The 18,750-nt window shown below is 39.5% G+C and overlaps 1 protein-coding gene and 1 non-coding gene across 7 annotated transcripts in view; both read left to right on the forward strand.

Annotated features, from left to right (window-relative positions):
* UBAP2 (ubiquitin associated protein 2) overlaps nt 1–18,750 on the forward strand; it is a 137,011-nt gene that overhangs the window by 104,276 nt on the left and 13,985 nt on the right. For all 6 annotated transcript variants that reach the window (XM_044265504.1, XM_044265503.1, XM_044265509.1 and 3 more), the window contains 7 exons: nt 879–946; nt 3,953–4,142; nt 8,527–8,740; nt 11,801–12,075; nt 12,726–12,895; nt 14,118–14,331; nt 18,084–18,123. In XM_044265504.1, coding sequence (XP_044121439.1) covers nt 879–946; nt 3,953–4,142; nt 8,527–8,740; nt 11,801–12,075; nt 12,726–12,895; nt 14,118–14,331; nt 18,084–18,123 — 1,171 coding nt within the window. The remainder of the gene's footprint in view (nt 1–878; nt 947–3,952; nt 4,143–8,526; nt 8,741–11,800; nt 12,076–12,725; nt 12,896–14,117; nt 14,332–18,083; nt 18,124–18,750) is intronic.
* On the forward strand, nt 4,263–4,345 carry LOC122917926. The gene has a single exon (XR_006386537.1). It is a non-coding gene; the product is annotated as a small nucleolar RNA SNORD121A (small nucleolar RNA).

Consider the following 18,750-nt stretch of genomic DNA (forward strand, 5'->3'; position numbering starts at 1 on the left):
GGTCATCATTTTTCAGCCTTTGAAAGCTCACACTTTGAAAATGTGAGAAGAGCCTACCTTTCAATAATGTGAGTTGAAGTTACAAAAAATTTTATTCTGAGGGCCTTAATACTTAAAAGGGCATTTAGACAATATGTATAAATCTAAAATAATTGTATTCACTGAAGAAAGCCAGACCAAAAAATAACCTGCATATTTTAAAATTCCACTTAAAATTCTAGAAATTAAAACACTCATCTCTGGTGACAGAAAACACATTGGTGGTTGCTAAGGCAAACTTTTGGAGTACTTTGTTCATTGTCTTGATTTTGTGATGATTTCATGGGCATATTCATATGACAAAACTTAAGTTACTCGGTTTGAGCATTAGCAGATTATTGAATGTGGTATAACCTCAACAGAGTTGTTTCTATATAAAAATGGAAACCTATGACTTAATAAAAAAATAAATACAGATTTACTAATAACAAAAATACTAAAACTGTCTGTTTTGGGGGAAAGAAAATGTCAGGGTTTTTTTGCCCTTCCAAACGTTGGGCATTTGTGGTGGTTTTATTTTGTGTATGTCGTTTTGTATAATGTCGTTTTGTTTTCTCATTTTGTGTAATGTCAAATAGAACCCTGCTCTGACTTGACTTCATTCTTTCCCTGATGTGAAATCCTTTTCATGGGTTTGCCAATCTAAAATTACCTTCACCTGAACAATATTACTTGTCATCATCACTTAATGTATTTTCTTTCTCTTAAACTACTTTTTGGGTGAAGTGTAATAAGAGTACCAGTGACGGAAAATTGTCAGAAATTTGATACATTTTTAGTTTCATGTTCTATAAAATAAAAGCAAAGTCTTTTTTTTTTTTTTATTACTTTCCAAACAGCTTTCTGAAACAAAGGTTTTCACGGCCTCAGCTGTTCCAGCGGAGAATCACGTCACACCTGGGCAAAGGTAAACAATTTTTGTCACCTTTTGTCTGTATTCAAAGCATAATTTAAATTTCTTGGTCCGGAAATTTGTTTTGGGTCTTATTAGGTCTCTTTTTTCTCTTTCCTCGAATCTCTAAGTTTTTAACTTATTCCTTCTAATTTTGTTTTATCCCTAACCTTCCTTGTGAGCTGACAGAGCCTCTGTCATTTTCTAATTTATTGTATTATCTGATGAATTAAAATAGCGATGTTTGTGACTTGTCATCATTTGTGATAGAGATTATGTTAAGCCTATTTTATTTAACTTAAATTTTTTTTTAAGGTTTTATTTATTTATTTGACAGAGATCACAAGTAGGCAGAGAAGCAGGCAGAGAGAGGGAGAGGGAAGCAGGCTCCTTGCTGAGCTGAGAGCCGGATGTGGGACTCGATCCTAGGACCCTGAGATCATGACCTGAGCCGAAGGCAGCAGCTTAACACTGAGCCACCCAGGCGCCCCCTTAACTTAAATTATTTTCAAAGACTTTTTTTTTATTTTTTTAAGTAATTTCTACCCAACATGGGGCTCAAACTCAAAACCCTAAGATTGATAGTTGCATGCTCCACTGACTGAGCCAGCCAGGCTGGCTTAATAATGTTAAGCTTATTTGATAATATTAAACTTATTTAATGGTTCTTTTTTATTTTTGTAAATACATGGTTTTTTAAAAAATTAACATATAATGTATTAATGTTTCAGGAGTACAGGTCTGGGATTCATCAGTCTTACTCAATTCACAGCGCTCACCATATAGCACATACCCTCCCTAATATCCCTCACCAAGCCACCCCATTCCTCCCACCACCCGTGCCCCCCCACCCCCAGCAACCCTCAGTTTGTTTACTGAGATTAAGAGTCTCCCTCGCTGGTTTCATCTTTTTTCATTTTTCCCTCCCTTCCCCTGTGAGCCTCTGTCTTGTTTCTCAAATTCCTCCTATCAGTGTGATCATATAATAATTGTCTTTCTCTGATTGACTTATTTCACTTAGTATAATACAGTATATTGTATTTTGACAGATGAACCTAATACAAAATATCCTTTGGTTTCTATGTATAAATACCATTTATTTAGATCTTTTTAGTCTAATACAAGCTTCTCATTTTATATGGGCTCTACGAGTTATAATCTAGTCTCCTAGATCACAGAAAAAGGAGTTTTTCAGAAAAATAGAAACAATAGAAACATGTGCAGAAATGAATTTTTTTTAAAAGATTTTATTTATTCATTTGACAGACAGAGATCACAAGTTGGCAGAGAGGCAGGCAGAGAGAGCGAGAAAGAAGCAGGCTCCCTGCTGAGCAGAGAGCCCAACTCGGGGCTCAATCCCATGACCCTGGGATCATGACCTGAGCCGAAGGCAGAGGCTTTAACCCACTGAGCCACCCAGGTGCCCCTTGGACATATTTTATATATCTAATTCTCATCTACCCATCTCATCTACAATAACTCAAAAAACCTTTGATTATGGTTTCAAAATACAATGATCTAGGAAGATGAAAGCCTTTATATGACCTCAGAATATTGAAGGAAATTTTGAATCTGACACAATTTCGTGTTAAATGAGATGGTTGTAAGACTTCATTATAGGGAAATAAAATGAACAAAGGTTTTGTGAATTGCTGGGAATTTCTTGTTAAGTGGATAGAACTTCCTTACTTGTATTCGTTACTCAGTTTCATAGGGTCATTTTCATTTAAAAAAAAAAAAAAAAAAAAAGAAGCTGCCTCCTCCCTTCTCAGTGAAACAGGAGGGAAAAGATGGGACCAGAGGTCACAATTGGGAATGAGAGGGCATTAAAAAAAACAAAACAGGGGCGCCTGGGTGGCTCAGTGGGTTAAGCCGCTGCCTTCGGCTCAGGTCTTGATCTCAGGGTCCTGGGATCGAGTCCCACATCTGGCTCTCTGCTCAGCAGGGGGTCTGCTTCCTTTCCTCTGTCTCTGCCTGCCTCTCTGCCTGCTTGTGATTTCTCTCTGTCAAATAAAAAAATAAAATAAAATAAAAATTAAAAAATTTAATAAAAAAAACGAAACAAAACAAAAAAAACAAACACAACTGACTGGAAACTGGCCTTTGAAAGGGTTTAATGGAGTAAATTACTATGTGAGTTAATCCTGAGCACCTTACAGGTTCTGTGGAGAAGAGTTAGTAGCTCACTTACATGTCAGGTAGTATAGGTCTAGAAGATTATTTCTTACTCATGCTTTTAGGTTTTCAGGCCATGATTCTCTCTTCTGGGGACATTTACAAGAGTTGTAGCTAACAGGGCATTTGTGCATTTTCTATATTTTGCACATTTTTTCCTGAATATTTTTTCTTCTAAGATTTTTGAAATTCATTTGACAGAGAGTGGGTGCACAAGTGGGGCAAGTGGCAGGCTTGATGTGGGCTTGATCCCACTTGAAACGTAGGCAGATGCTTAGCAGACTGAGCCACCCAGGCGCCGCTTCCTGAATTTTTAAGTGAGAAAATTATTGGAGTTTTATATAAACTTAAATTATATTATAGCTTAGAATGTAGAACTCACGGGGGGGTATTTATGATAAATGGGAAACTACTTGAATTGTCTACCATGACTGTGGTTCTCATTCCCCCCAAACAGGGATTCACTCTCCTTGAGGCAAGTTTAAGAAACATTGGTACTGAGTTATGAATGGGGCAAAATATTTTACAGAAAATGAGCCAAACTTCATAAAATTGTTTATTTACTCATTTGCTCCAAGTTTTCAAATCAGTTGTTACTGTGCTGTTTCTGTGGAGCTGTCTTGATGTACCTTTTCATTTCTCTGCCAAGTCCTGCTTTAGTCTCTGTGGCTTTGTATGCTTTTTTAATTTATGCTATCCTTTTTCCTCCTTTAAACTCCAGTTTCCAAAGGTTTTCCTCATTTAAATATTTTTAACATGAATTTACTCTATATTGATTCACTTCTCAAATTCATTATTGATAAGATTTTCTTTTGACTCGTTCCTCATTTGCTTTTGTCTGCTTAGCATTGATCTGGTAGCCTTGCTCCAGAAGCCTGTTCCTCCCAGTCAAGCCTCAGAAGTCAACTCCTTTGAAACTTCCCAACAGCAGGGCTTTGGTCAAGCCCTTGTCTTCACAAATTCTCAGCACAACAATCAGATGGCACCAGGGACTGGCAGCTCCACTGCTGTCAACTCCTATTCTCCTCAGAGTCTGGTAACTCACTTTTATTTTAGTATGGGATTTGAAGAAATGTACCCATAAGCAAATGTATTCTAGAATGACACTTGCCTTATAATTATTTTATAAATAAAAATATATCTGCAGTAGATATCAGTCCAGAAAACAATGATGTGAGAATTACCAAGCACATATCTGATGTTGCCATGTGGAATTGAGCTACTCTGAGTTTTCTGGACAAAGATTGAAAATACTTCTTCTTTTTGGGGTGGGGGGTAAAGATTTTATTTATTTATTTGACAGAGAGCGAGACCGCAAGAGCAGGAACACAAGCAGGGGGTAGTGGGAGAGGGAGAAGCAGGCTTCCTGCTGAGCAGGGATCCCAATACGAGTCTTGATCCCAGGACTCTGGAATCATGACCTGAGCTGAAGGCATATGTTTAATGACTGTGCTACCTAGGTCCCCCCCAAATCCCTTTTTACAATTAGTTGAAATCTTAAGTCATAATCACTCAGACATCCTTCTTACTAGTAATTTTTTTTCTTGGATTTGGTTTGAAAGTCTGTCTGTACTTATGACATGAAAATTTTCATTTGTTTTCCAATTTAGTTAAATGCAGATGTTTGTCAGAATTGGCTTGCTAAAATCATGCTCAAACATTTCTAGGTGCTTGTATTTTTTGCATTTTTGTTTTGTTTTTTGTAAAATTAGTATACTTTTTCTTAACATGCCACTCTAGTGGAGGACCTTATAATATGGATATGTTTTCATTAAAACAGGGGTATCTACTGCTTGCATATCTGGCTTTAACTTCCCATGAAAATGTAACTCCTGTCAGGACTCCAGGAACTGGTAGAGAAGGATATGAAGATAGGCTGATGGGAGTAAACTTAGAGCATAGAATATCAAAGAATGTGGCTGCAGAATGGTGAACTGAAGGCCCTAACTTTAGGCAGCTCTCATTTGGCAGTGGGGGGATGGGGGGGTTTGGAATACAGATCCATAGCTTTCACTAGTGGGAATTATTTTGGTTCATTTGCTATGTTTTACCTGAAATCTGTGGTTGAGAAACAAAATTTTGTACGAAAATGATACCTTGTCCCCTTACTTGACTCAGAAATCATTTGCTGAACCCTAATAAAATAGAGAATGAAATATGTAAACTTTTCATTGCTGTCTTCTACTCTGCAGACATGTCAGGTCATGTATAACTGGCTTGGGACTTGGCATTTTTAGTGTCATTGATGATTATGTATGAGAGGGTGTCAGTGCTTGAAGTAGGACAGCCCAGGGCATGATGCTGTCTCTGTTTTGAGAGGGTCTAATAATACCCTCAAGTTTTGTTTTGTTTTGTTTTTTTAGTTTAAATTTTTTTAAAGATTTTATTTATTTATTTGACAGACAGAGATCACAGGTAGGCAGAGAGGCAGGCAGAGAGAGAGAGGAGGAAGCAGGCTCCCTGCGGAGCAGAGAGCCAGATGCAGTACTTGATCCCTGAGCCAAAGGCAGAGGCTTTAACCCACTGAGCCACCCAGGCACCCCTTATTTAATTTTTTTAAGTAATCTCTACACCCAGAGTGGGGCTCGAACTTTAACCCTGAGATCAAGAGCCACACATTGCACCAGCTGAGCCAGCCAGGGGCCCCAGTACCTGCAAGTTTTGATTGAACCATTCCTGTCCTTTCTTCTTTTTGCCTTTCCATCTGCTACTGGTATGCTGATACAATATCTAGGCTGACCTGCTGGAATCTCAGCCAGGACACTCATAGGTAGAACACAAGTAGTGTTTTTTGTTTTTAACAGTGCCTTTTGGTGTGTTGCCTTTCATAATGAACAGCACCTTGAGAAACTGGAACAGGTATTGTTTAGCATATTACAACAAAGGTGCTCAACCTACTGTACTTTTATAATCAATGGGGAACTTGAGTAAATAACAAAAGTAGTAATATTAATAATAATATAATGCCAGAGTCCACATAGACCAAATAAGTCAGAGTCTTGGGATTGCAAGTTGGGCACTTGTGTATGTTTGTGTATATTTGAGTGCACACATATTTGTGTATCAGTATACACGTTGTTAAAGCCCCCATTGATTAAAATATAAGTGAAATTGAGAAGTCCTGTGCTAAGTGTTAACCCGAAGCTAAGCGTTAGTCCTTGATTCAGTGATTTCATTGTGTTGCAAATCACATAGAAACTGCATTTGATAATAGTTGATGGAGGAAAGAGATCAGAAGAATAGAAGCATCATCCTGGAAGCCTTTACTGAACAAGGGGGCTTGAACTGGGTTGTGGTGGATTCATAGCAACATAAGACCTGTGTTTTGGACAGCATGAGGAAGGCCTCTGGAGTAGTGATAAATAATGTTAGCAGATTCTGTTATTTATGTGCAAAACTGCTTATAACCTAATGTTTTGCTCAGATTGGAGAACTTGAATTTCCTTAAAACAACTGGGATACTCCATGCCTTTGGATAGTGTTAACAGAAATAATAATGTCAACTTTCTGTATCTGATCTCTTCAGAGAATGCAAGTCACTCCTGTTTTTGACCTTTTAAATGTTTCAAAAAGTTCATTTTTTTATTATTCTTTAGATTTTATTTATTTGAGAGAGAGCAAGCATGAGGGGGAAGGGGCAGAGGAAGAAGTAGACTCCCCACTGAGCGGGAAGCCCCATGTGGAACTCAATCCTGGGACTCTGGGATCATGACCTGAGCCAAAGGCAGATGCTTAACTGATCACCCGGGGGCCCTTAAAAAGTTATTTTTTGATAAATACCTTTTTAGAAACTGAAGGATCTTGAGATGTAAAAATGCAGTTGATCTGCCATTGTGTTCACGAGTCGTAGGCTTTCATTCTCCTTGTGGGTTTTTTTGTTTGTTTGTTTTTTTCTTTTCTTATTTTGGTATAGTCCCAATAGTTTATTTTTGCTTTTGTTTCCTGGCCTTAGGAGACATATCTAGAAAAATGTTGCTGCAGCCAATGTGAATGAAATTACTGACTATGTTCTCTTCTAGGATTTTTATGGTTTCAGGTTTCAAATTTAGGTCTTTAATCTGTTTCTAGTTTATTTTTGTGTTTTGTTTTAGAAAGTGGTCCAGTTTCATTTTTTTACATATATCATTCTCATTGGCTCTTGGTATCTGACCTGATAGGATAGATGAATGAGGATAGATAGAAGAGGTGTAACATTTTCTTTTAGATACTTAGTTAAGGAGCGTATTTGGTGTTCTTAGTCATCAAAACAACTTGAAAGAAATGCAGTGATGTCCAGGGTATTGGCCCAATATGCAGATATCTCATGTGTAATTCATTGTCTGGTTTTAGAATATTAACTTTTTAAGTAAGTGCTCTAACCTGCGTTTAATTTTGCAGGATGACATGGCTGAGCCATTCCGTGATCAAACTTTAAAGTATGATTACTGTTGTTGCATACATTAAGAAAATACTGTACTTTTGTTTCTGAAGCTTGTGTTTGTCATTTAATTCATGGTATTTATCTTTAGTGTAAAAAAGATACCATTTTGTGAATTTGTGGCATCACTTTTATTTATTTATTTATTTATTATTATTATTTTTAAAGATTTTATTTATTCATTTGAGAGAGAGACAGAGAGAGAGATCACAAGTAGGCAGAGAGTCAGGCAGAGAGAGGGGGAAGCAGGCTCCCTGCCAAGCAGAGAGCTCCATGTGGGGCTCGATCCCAGGACACTGAGATCATGACCTGAGCCAAAGGCAGAGGTTTAACCCACTGAGCCACCCAGGCGCCCCTGTGGCAGCACTTTTAAAAAGAAAGCAATGTCTTTTTGTTTTTTAAGATGGGGCTCCTGGGTGACTCAATTAGTTAAGTGGCTGCCTTCTGTTCAGGTCATGATCCCGGAGTCCTGGGATGAGGCCCGCATCAAGGGAGCCTGGTTCTCCCTCTCCCTCTGGCTGCTGCTCCCCCTACTTGTGCTCTTTTTCTCTAAATAAATAAAATCTTGGTGGGGAGGACAATTTATTTGCAGGAGAAAGAGGGAGAGCACGAATGGGGGTTGGAGGAACAAAGGGAGAAGGAGAGGGAGAAGCAGGTTCCTTGACATGGGGCTCAACCACAGGACCCTGGGATCATGACCTGAGCCGAAGGCAGTGACCTAATCAACTGAGCCACCCACAGGCGCCCAATACAAAGCAATGTCTTAAAATCCAGATAAAATATTCCCCTTCCCTTTAATATTTTTACCAGAATCTGGACAGATTGTTGGATTTAATCAGATTTTATAGTAATATTTTCATGTAGTATTTACTCAGGGGACTCTTACTGATTCAGATGTTCTAGGTTATAGTTTTTAAAAATTCTTGTTAAAATACTTGATGTATTTAAAGTCTGGAGTACAGTTTGCTGAGGATTTTTGCTTTTTTTTTTTTTCTTTTTAAAGTCATCCGTCCTTGGTTCAGGATTTGGAGAGCTTGCACCTTCCAAAATGGCAAACATCACCAGCTCCCAGATTTTGGACCAGTTGAAAGCTCCAAGTTTGGGCCAGTTTACTACTACCCCAAGTTCACAGCAGAATAGTACAAGTCCACCCACAACCACTTCTTCTTGGGACCTCAAGCCCTCAACTTCCCAGTCCTCAGTTCTTAGTCATTTTGGTAAGTATACGTTTTCTCTGGTGGTTTTCCCGTAGTGGAACATGCTAAACATTAGCAGAGTGTGTTGACTGAGGAACACTAATGTGGAAGTTGTGCAGAGATGTTTCTTTTTAGTAGAATTTCTGTGGCATTTATGAATTTTTTTTTTAAAGATTTTATTTATTTATTTGACAGACAGAGATCACAAGTAGGCAGAGAGGCATGCAGAGAGAGGAGGAAGCAGGCTCCCTGCTGAGCAGAGAGCCCGATGCGGGGCTCGATCCCAGGACCCTGAGATATGACCTGAGCAGAAGGCAGCGGCTTAACCCACTGAGCCACCCAGGCGCCCCACATTTATGAATTTCTTAAAAATTTTATTTATCTGACAGAGACACAGTGAGAGAGGGAACACAAGCAGGGGGAGTGGGAGAAGGAGAAGCAGGCTTCCCGCTGAGCAGGGAACCCGATGCGGGCCTTGATCCCAGAACCCTGGGATCATGACCTGAGCCGAAAGCAGTTGCTTAACGACTGAGCCACCCAGGCGTCGCTGCGTTTGCTAATTAAATCAGATAGCTTTGTATTGTATAAATACCTGCATTTATTTGTTGTTATCAGTAGTGATAATAGTACATATCTTGAAGAGATGTGCAAAAGCATGGTAAAGCCGTACAAATATAAGGAAATAACAGTTTGAGTAAATGCCTGGACAGAATTTTCTGAGCTCGACTAAAATATGGTGGGGACAGAATTGGGATGTGGAATTTTAAATCACACCCTCTGGGTTGCTTTCTCATTCTAATATTTATATGTATCTATCCTGGTTTGTGCCAGCCTTATTGTCAGTGGTTTATAATATAAAGGGTCTGTATATAAGTTGAATATTTTCTAAACTGTACTGTCATAGATTTTGTGACATTAAGACACCCCCCATTTCCCACCAGCATACACATACCACACTGTATTAAGGAATAGCAGAGGATTATTAACCATAGGGTTGGTTTCCTAGGCATGTTTATGTTTAGGGCTTTTTAAAAGACATGGGATCACATTTCTCTCTGAAAGAAACCGTTTGTTGTTAAGGAAGTATCTGAGACTACTCACAGGTTTGGAGTCCTGTCTACCAAGAAAATTCATTAGAGCCTTAATACTCTAAGTTTTTTATTGGGGAGCTGGTTATACATAAGTACCCTCTGACTAGTACATACCAAAATTTCACATTCCCAGTAGGAAAGCAGGTGTTCACTATAAACCACATTGTACAGACATTAAAGGCACAGAGAGTCACTTTTACCTGATAAGATTGCTTGGCAGCCTTTGCCTAGAATATATTAAAATTCTGTGTTCACAGATATTGGCCAAGAGCCAGTTTAGCAAGGTGGCTTTTCTCATGCCAGCTATAATCCTTTGTTAACCTTTTTCTGCAAACCCACTGCAGTGGGTGATAGGTGTTTTTAGATTTGTACATGCTATTTCTATATTCTTTAGAAATCCTGTCTTTCTTACACATGCCTCTAAAATAAAGTCCAAAAGTAGATTCATCTAAGATAGAAATATACTAAGTCATGGGTTGACAGACCTTCAACTAAATTTGTCACCTGTTTTTGTAAATACCATTTTATTGGAACATAGCCGTGACCATTCATTATGTATTGTCTTATAACTACTTTCAATCTACAAAGGGAGAGTTGAGTAGGTGCTAACAGATGGCCTTCAAAGCCTAAAATATTTACTACCTGGCTCTTCACTGGAAAAAATTGCCAACTTCTATATGATTTGAAAATCATAGACAGAGGGCTAGCTTCCTTCATTAAAAAGAGGAACTAAAAGGAGACTAAACAGGTTAAAAAAAAAAAAAGGACAAAGGGGTATTATTGTCAGTTCATAGGCAAAGAATACTGGAGTATATGAAATGATGCCTCATTGAATTTGTATCATTTAATTTGCATCTTTTATGTCATTTTCCATCATTCAAATTAGGAAGGATAAAATTTGTTGGTATCAGCATATTAAAAAGTGTGTGTTGTATCTATTGAAATAATTTTGAAGTATTTGTCAAAATTTAAAATAGAGTTGTTCTTTGAACCCTAACCCTATTTTAGTTGTTGATCCCACAGGTATACTTGCACTTGAGCAAATGTCTCCATAAAAATACATTCATTATAGCATTGTTTTTCTTAGCAAGATACTAGAAAATCTAAAAGCCCATTAATATAGTATTGGTTTTAAAAAATTGATGCCTGTGCACACTGGATTACTCTGTGGCTAGAAAATGAAATAGCCCTTCCCATGTGAATATGGCAAGTTTTCGAAAACCAAATGGTTTGTGAGGAAGCTCTATATATAATGTGTGTTTCTCTGCTGCATATGTGTTTTGAAACAGTATCTCTGAAGATACTCAGGAAATAGTACAATGTCTGCCTCTGTGGAAGGAATCTGGGGATAGGGTTGAAAGGATGATTTATAGTCATACACTTTTTTTTTTACCTTTCAGATTTTGTAGTATAACGTTACTTACTGAAAAACATATTTTTTAACAGTTTTGTTAAAAAATCCATAAAGCTGGACGACTGCCTTCGGCTCAGGGCGTGATCCTGGAGTCCCGGGATCGAGTCCCACATCAGGCTCCCAGCTCCATGGGGAGTCTGCTTCGCTCTCTGACCTTCTCCTCGCTCATGCTCTCTCTCACACTCTCTCTCTCAAATAAATAAATAAAATCTTTAAAAAAAAAATTAAAAAAAAAAAATCCATAAAGCAACAAAATATAATTCTCTTTTAGCTAAACATGTGTAGCAGCTCCATGTTCTTTTTGCCCACTCCATATGTCTTAATGTAAACTGCATCTCTCTGCTTTAAAAATTATCTACAAACCCATTCAGGCATCCTTTTGCATTTATCATATATCAGTTTTAATACATCATACACGCCCTCAACTTACAGGATTCAGGTAGAAGGTTCTTGGAAGAAATAGGTGGTGACTACAACCTTTCACTCTCAGTCATAGTGGAAGAGGGAGCTCTGAGCCCATGTTCCTAAATAATTGATTATTGCTTGTTTCCCCTCCCCCCTTTACATATTTCATAGACTTCAAATCTCAGCCTGAACCATCCCCGGTTCTTAGTCAATTGAGCCAGCGACAGCAGCACCACACTCAGGCCGTTGCTGCTGCTCCTCCTGGGTTGGAGTCCTTTCCTTCCCCGGTAAAACTGCGAGAGTCAACACCCAGAGACAGTACCTCCACTGTGAACAAGCTTTTGCAGCTTCCCAGCATGACTGTAGAAAACGTTGCTGTGTCTCCCCATCAACCACAGCCTAAACACATCAAACTACCGAAGCGGCGGATACCTCCAGCTTCTAAGGTGTGTTCTCCGTCGAGAAGTCCCAGGTCCAACGGTGGATTGTATTTTAACATTTAGCTCAAGGGTTGGGTTAGTAAGTCTCAGAAATGGTGATGTGGTATTTTTTTCAAACACATAGCTTACTGCTTAACAAGGAATTGGCCATTTCTGAGCGGCTCAGGTAATACTAGAGGGGATGGTTTTCTGTTGGAGACAGAGACTGTTCATTCAAATTATAGGATCTGGGTCAGAGAATCCTGGTCTTGTGTATTTACCTGTGTCTTGTAGATAGAATAAGATAGAGAATAAGGTCTTGTGTATTGACCTGTGTCTCGTAGATGGAGAATCTTTGACTAGATAGTGCTTTCAGCGGTGGCCTGCTCTCTTCCCTTCACTCACCCATCACCAGCCTGCCCACACCCATTTCTTCAGCCTTTGCCCTAAGAAGCAGTTGGTGGCACTGACCATTCTGCTGTTAACTTCTTATTTTCTTTTCTCTTCTCTTTGTTTTTGAAGTATCCTGTGCCTTTTTCCTTCTTGTAGACATCTTACTCATTGTTCTTCAAGTACCAGTAGTGATTTGGGAAGCCTGTACTCATCTGGCTGTTAGAGGCCTCTGGGATGTGAAATCTCTCATCTCCCTTCCTGATGTGATGGCTCTGCTTTTTCAGATCCCAGCTTCTGCAGTGGAAATGCCTGGCTCAGCAGATGTCACGGGATTAAATGTTCAGTTTGGCGCCTTGGAATTTGGATCAGAACCTTCTCTCTCTGAATTTGGATCATCTGCAAGCAGTGAAAATAGTAACCAGATTCCCATCAGCTTGTATTCGAAGTCTTTAAGGTACACAACTTCTTATTTCTCTGGCTTTGACTAAATTAAGTCCCTTGTTGAGAAAGTAAAACAAAATAGAGTCTAAGAAATCACCTGGTGGAGACCATATAACTTGGGTTTGTGCACCCGTGGCTAGTACCTAATTTCAGAACTTTTCTTCCATCACCCTAAAAAGGAACCCTGTGCCTGTCCGCCATCACTCCCAATTCCCCCATCCTTCATCCCCTGTCAACTAAGCCTCTGTCTCTGGATTTGCCTATTCTGATACTTCATAAGGCAAGAATCATGCAAGATGTGGCCTTCTGTGTTTGGCTTCTTTTACTTGGCATAGTGTTTTCAAGGTTTATCCGTTTGTAACCGATTATTTCCAAATAGTATTGCATTGTGCAAATATGTCATATTTTGTTGATCTGTTTATTAGTTGATGGACATTTGAATTGTTTCTACTTTTTGGGTATTAAGAATCATGGTGCTGTGAACATTCATTTACAAGTGTTGTGTACTTTAAGTTCTTCTGGATATAAACCTAGTAATTGCTGGTCCTGTGGTAACCCTTACATTAACTTTGGAGGAAGCAGCAAACTTTTCTCATAGTGTCTGCAGCATTTTACATTCCCATCAGTAATCTATGAGGGATGCAGTTCTCATGCATCTTTGCCAACACATATTTTCCTTCAGTGGAATGTTTCATAAGTAGAAAATCCCAGATTTTAGATTTTATTAATTTTTCTACTCCCCAGAGCTAAAAGCTGGTATTGGCTCTTCCTGAAAATGGTTTCAGGACGCCTGGGTGGCTCAGTTGGTTAAGCGGCTGCCTTCAGCTCAGGTCATGAGCCCAGGGTCCTGGTATCGAGCCCACACAGGCGCTCTGCCGAGCGGGGAGCCTGCTTCTCTCTCTCCCTTTGGCTACTTTTGTGCGCCCACTTCTCTCTCTTGCTCTCTGTCAAATAAATAAATAAATAAAATAATCTTTAAGAAAAATGGTTGCAGACTTCTGGATTCATTACAGATTCTTAAGGATTCTTAAAGATGTCCCTCTACCTGTCATTTAAATTAGGTGTGTCTGATTGGGAGGGGAGGGGTGTTTTGAATATTCGTCTTTAATATAGTTAAAGAATGCAGTAGTACCAATGTGTAGGTACAGATGTGTTTAATATATAGTATGGCAGTAAATTGATGAACCCATATAAAGTGACACTAATTTATGTCTAAATCTTTTTATTCTTTCTAGTGATTCTTTGAATACCTCTCTACCAATGACCAGTGCAGTACAGAACTCCACCTATACAACTTCAGTTATTACCTCCTCCAGTCTGACCAGCTCATCGCTGAGCTCCACTAGTCCAGTAACAACGTCTTCCTCCTATGACCAGAGTTCTGTGCACAACAGAATTGCATACCAAAGCTCTGTGAGTCCATCGGAGTTCGCTCCAGGAACCATCACGGTAATTGGTCTTTCAGGTTTCTACTTGCCGGAAATCCTGTTTGGATGTTCATTGTTTAGTTTGAGGGTTTTAGATGAGATATTCTTTTAGAAATTGGCTAACCTTTTTAAGATTTTATTTTATTTTATTTGAGATTTTATTTTTATATTTGACAGAGCACAAGTAGGCAGAGCAGCAGGCAGAGGGAGAGGCACAGCCAGCACCCCCTGCTAAGCAGGGAGCCTGATATAGGGGTTGATCCCAGGACCCTGGCATCATGACCTGGGCAGGCAGCTGCGTAACCAGCTGACCCACATAGGTGCCCCAAGGGTTTATTTTTAAGTAATCTCTCCACCTAACATGGAGAGCAAACTTAAAACCCCAAGATCAAGTTGCATGGTCTACCAACTGAGCCTGCCAGGCACCCCCTAGAACATTGGCTAACCTTTTGAATAGAATCCTTATAGTTCATTGAGTTTACTGATACGGGCTGTGATGTGAAATCTGTATTTTAAGCAACTATACTTTAGGAGTGTATGAATGGACTGAGAATCTTAGTATAAGGATAGCATAAGGATACATCTCAGATTGTCCCTGGTGCCTTTGCATGGGGTTTTGGGGTGGGGATGGGGGAGGACACAATGGATCTCTATTCTTATTTGTAATATTTGGTGTCCTGAATGGCAGAGATGTTCAAGCATTACTAGTGAGAGCTACTTTTTAAAAAATCTATTTCAGGGCGCCTGGGTGGCTCAGTGGGTTAAAGCCTCTGCCTTCGGCTCAGGTCATGATCCCAGGGTCCTGGGATCGAGCCCCACATCGGGCTCTCTGCTCAGCAGGGAGCCTGCTTCCCTCTCTCTCTCTCTGCCTGCCTCTCTGTCTGCTTGTAATCTCTCTTTGTCAAATAAATAAATAAAATATTTTAAAAAAATTATTTCAATTTTTAATTTAAATTCTGGTCACCATATATGGTAAAATTCTGTAGTAGTTCATTAAAATTAAATAAACATTTACAGTTTTAGTTCCTCAGACATACTAACCATATTTTAAGTGCTCAGCATCGAGGCACCTGGGTGGCTCAGTCAGGGTGCTAGGATTGAGTCCCCAATTGGGCTCCCTGCTCAGTGGGTAGTTTGCTTCTCTCCCTTCCTCTGCCTGCTGCTCTCCTTGCTTGTGTGCTCTTTCTCTCTCTTTCTGTCAAATAAACAAAATCTTTATTATTAAAAAATCTTTATTTATTTTTAAAGATTTTATTTATTTGACACAGAGAGACACAGTGAGAGAAGGAATACAGGCAGGAAGAGTGCGAGACTGAGAAGCAGGCTTCCCGCTCAGCAGGAAGCCTGATGCAGGGCTCGATCCCAGGATGGGATCATGACCCGAGCCAAAGGCAGATGCTTATCGACTGAGCCACTCAGGTGCCCCAACAAAAGCTTTAAAAAGAATAAATGCTCAATATCTATAGTGGCTACAGTATAGGAACACACACATGTCCTTCCATACAGAATATGCCCTTTATTGCAGAATGTTTCCTGGGCTATAGTTTCTAAAACCTAAATCACACAGTGTGCTATCCAGGCTTAAGGGTATGTCATCTGCTGAACTTCTCGACTCCAGCTCTAATTCACCTGGTATGTTGCTTGCTCTTGTCATTACTCACCTCATTCCTCGGCTTGGCTAGGTAAACTGAGACCTTGCAGATTTCTGATTTCTCCTGTCCATTTGGTATTTCTTTACTTTTGCTCCCACCATTCTTCTGCATAGAATTACCCCCACCCCAAGTATTAGAGTTCCTGTGTTGTATCAGTTTCTCCATTGTAATTTAAAAGTGATTTTCAAGGTGGAATAAAATATTCCTAAGGTCTGATGGCTGCTTATTTTCTGTTACCCTTTTTTTACTTCTTTCCATTTGGTGTAGTTTTGAGAATACTTAATTTGTATGTCACCATTTGTGCTGTTTTGGATGTACATGCTCAGTGTTAACGTCTGTATATTTAGTGCTTAGTGAACCCCAGTTTAGAGGGAGACAGAGAGTAGAATTTTGATTGTTCTCTCCCTGTCTGTATATATTGTTAAGATGTATTGTGTTTCCCTTTACTTGACCTCTTTTTTTCTAACTCATTTTTTTCTCCATCTCAAAGTTCTAATCTTTCATAGTTTACATTTCTTGTAAATAACTTCAAATTGCTTTAAGAAAAAAAAACATGGGGGCACCTTGGTAGCTCAGTTTTTAAGTGCCTGCCTTTAGCTCTGGTCATGATCCGAGGGTCCTGGGATTGAACCCCATATTTGGCTCCCGCTTAGCAGGAAGCCTGCTTTTCCCTCTCCCACTCCCCTGTTTGTGTTCCCTCTCTCTCACTGTGTCTCTCTGTCCAATAAATAAATAAAACTTTCAAAAAAAGAAAAAGGAAAAAAAATATTATAAATAACATTTCTTGAACAGAAATTGTACTGGATTTGGTAACATCTATAAGATTTGTCTTTTTTTTTTTTTTTTTTGGTTAAGATTTTTTATTATTTGAGAGAAAGAGAGCAAGAGAGGGAGAAGCAGGCTCCCTGAGCCAGATGTGGGGGCTCTGTCATGACCTGAGGCGAAGGCAGACGCTTAACTGTCTGAGCCACTGTGCCCCATATTTTAGGAGGTTTGACATTGGTAAGAAGGAAATCTCTGGGGGCCCCTGGGTGGCTCAGTGGGTTAAAGCCTCTGCCTTCGGCTCAGGTCATGATCCCAGGGTCCTGGGATCGAGCCCCGCATCGGACTCTCTGCTCGGCGGGGAGCCTGCTTCCCCCTCTCTCTCTGCCTGTCTCTCTGCCTACTTGTGATCTCTGTCTGTCAAATAAATAAGTAAAATCTTTAAAAAAAAAAAAAAAAAGATGGGAATCTCTGTCAGCTTCCTTTTCTTATCCAGGAACAGTATTTGAGCTTTCTATGCTCCACTGTCATTATCTCTATACCTGTCTCCGTTGCTCAGTTTGTGGAAATTTTCCTTGTGACCATGCCTCCTCTTGTGTGTGTCTTGGTTCCAGGGAAATGCCTTACGGTCAACACCATCTAGTTGTTTTCAGATTCTGCTCTGTTTAGTCACTGCCATACTCTGCTAACCCATTCTTTCCCTACCAAGTCAGGAAAGCTGTATTTCAGAGTAACATCTCTTTTTCTCTGAGAACCATTTTTCATTTCATTTGGAAACTTTTTTCTTGCATGACTGGTACTCAAGAGACAGAATGTGCATGATACAGAAACATGTGGTGATTTCAGTATAGTAACTTCCCAAGTTTTTTGTACTACTTAATTTTTAGGACTGCTTCATTGCTTCCTGTGATTTGAGTCTTATGTTTTGTCTTTGTTAGTTCCCTAAATACACAGTCTGGTTTTCAAAAATGTCAGCTCCTTGGGATTTTTCTTTTTTTTTACATTTATTTATTTGACAGAGATCACAAGTGGGCAGAGAGGTAAGCAGAGAGAGAGAGAGAGAGAGGAGGAAGCAGTCTCCCCGCTGAGTGGAGAGCCCAATGCAGGGCTCGATCCCAGGACCCTGGGACCACGACTTGAGCTGAAGGCAGAGGCTTTAACCCACTGAGCAACCCAGGTGCCTCATCCTTGGGATTTCTTAAGAATATGTTATTACCTGTCCTTTTATTAAGAAGCAAAATAAAACCGGACATCGTTTCTTGACTGATCTATACTTCATAGTTTCTGGCTAAATTCCAGCAGAAATTCAGCTAAGTTGTCATTTGACTTTGTGGATTTACTTCCTTTCTTTTCCTTATAGAATGGACACGGTGGTGGTCGGAGTCAGCAGACGATAGACAGTAAGTATAGAACTACCCACTCTTGTTTTGGCTAGTGGAAATCAAACAGAAAAAGAGTATAGCCAGTATGATGAAGAAAACCATGGCCAGTGACTAATACTACAAAAATAGTCCTTTTGCCTTTTTTTCTGATAGTTACTTCTGATCCATCACGTTGGCATCCTTTCTTTGGCAGGGTTTACAAGTCCAGCCAGAGATGCCTCTGTGAGTAAGTTGAAGCTGATGGTATTAAGAGAAATGTCAATACTACAGCAAGGAGGAGGTGATAATAAGCCTCATATCCCTCTTGTCTGGTCGCCTGCACCCCAGATATAGAGTGTAGTGTGGATTTAAAAGATGCTTTGAGGTACAGGTTCCAGTATGTTCATAGAGCTCTCCAGTACTATGTTTGATTTTAAAGCAAAAACTTGGTGTGCTAATTCAGGAAAGACATGCTTGTTGCCTTCAGGATCTAGTGGACTGTTGTGAAGAAAAGAGGTCAGATGCTCTCTAGAGTTGGTGCAGATGAATTACTGTTAGTTGTTTCTTTCCTTTTTTCTTGGCTTGGTTATCTGTGATTGTTAATGATGATTTTCATTATTATTCAGTAAGGCAAATAGGCATCAGTATTGGGTAGAGAAGCCAGAA

This window comes from Neovison vison, chromosome 9, assembly GCF_020171115.1.
Source record: "Neovison vison isolate M4711 chromosome 9, ASM_NN_V1, whole genome shotgun sequence".
NCBI classification, from domain to species: Eukaryota; Metazoa; Chordata; class Mammalia; order Carnivora; family Mustelidae; genus Neogale; species Neogale vison.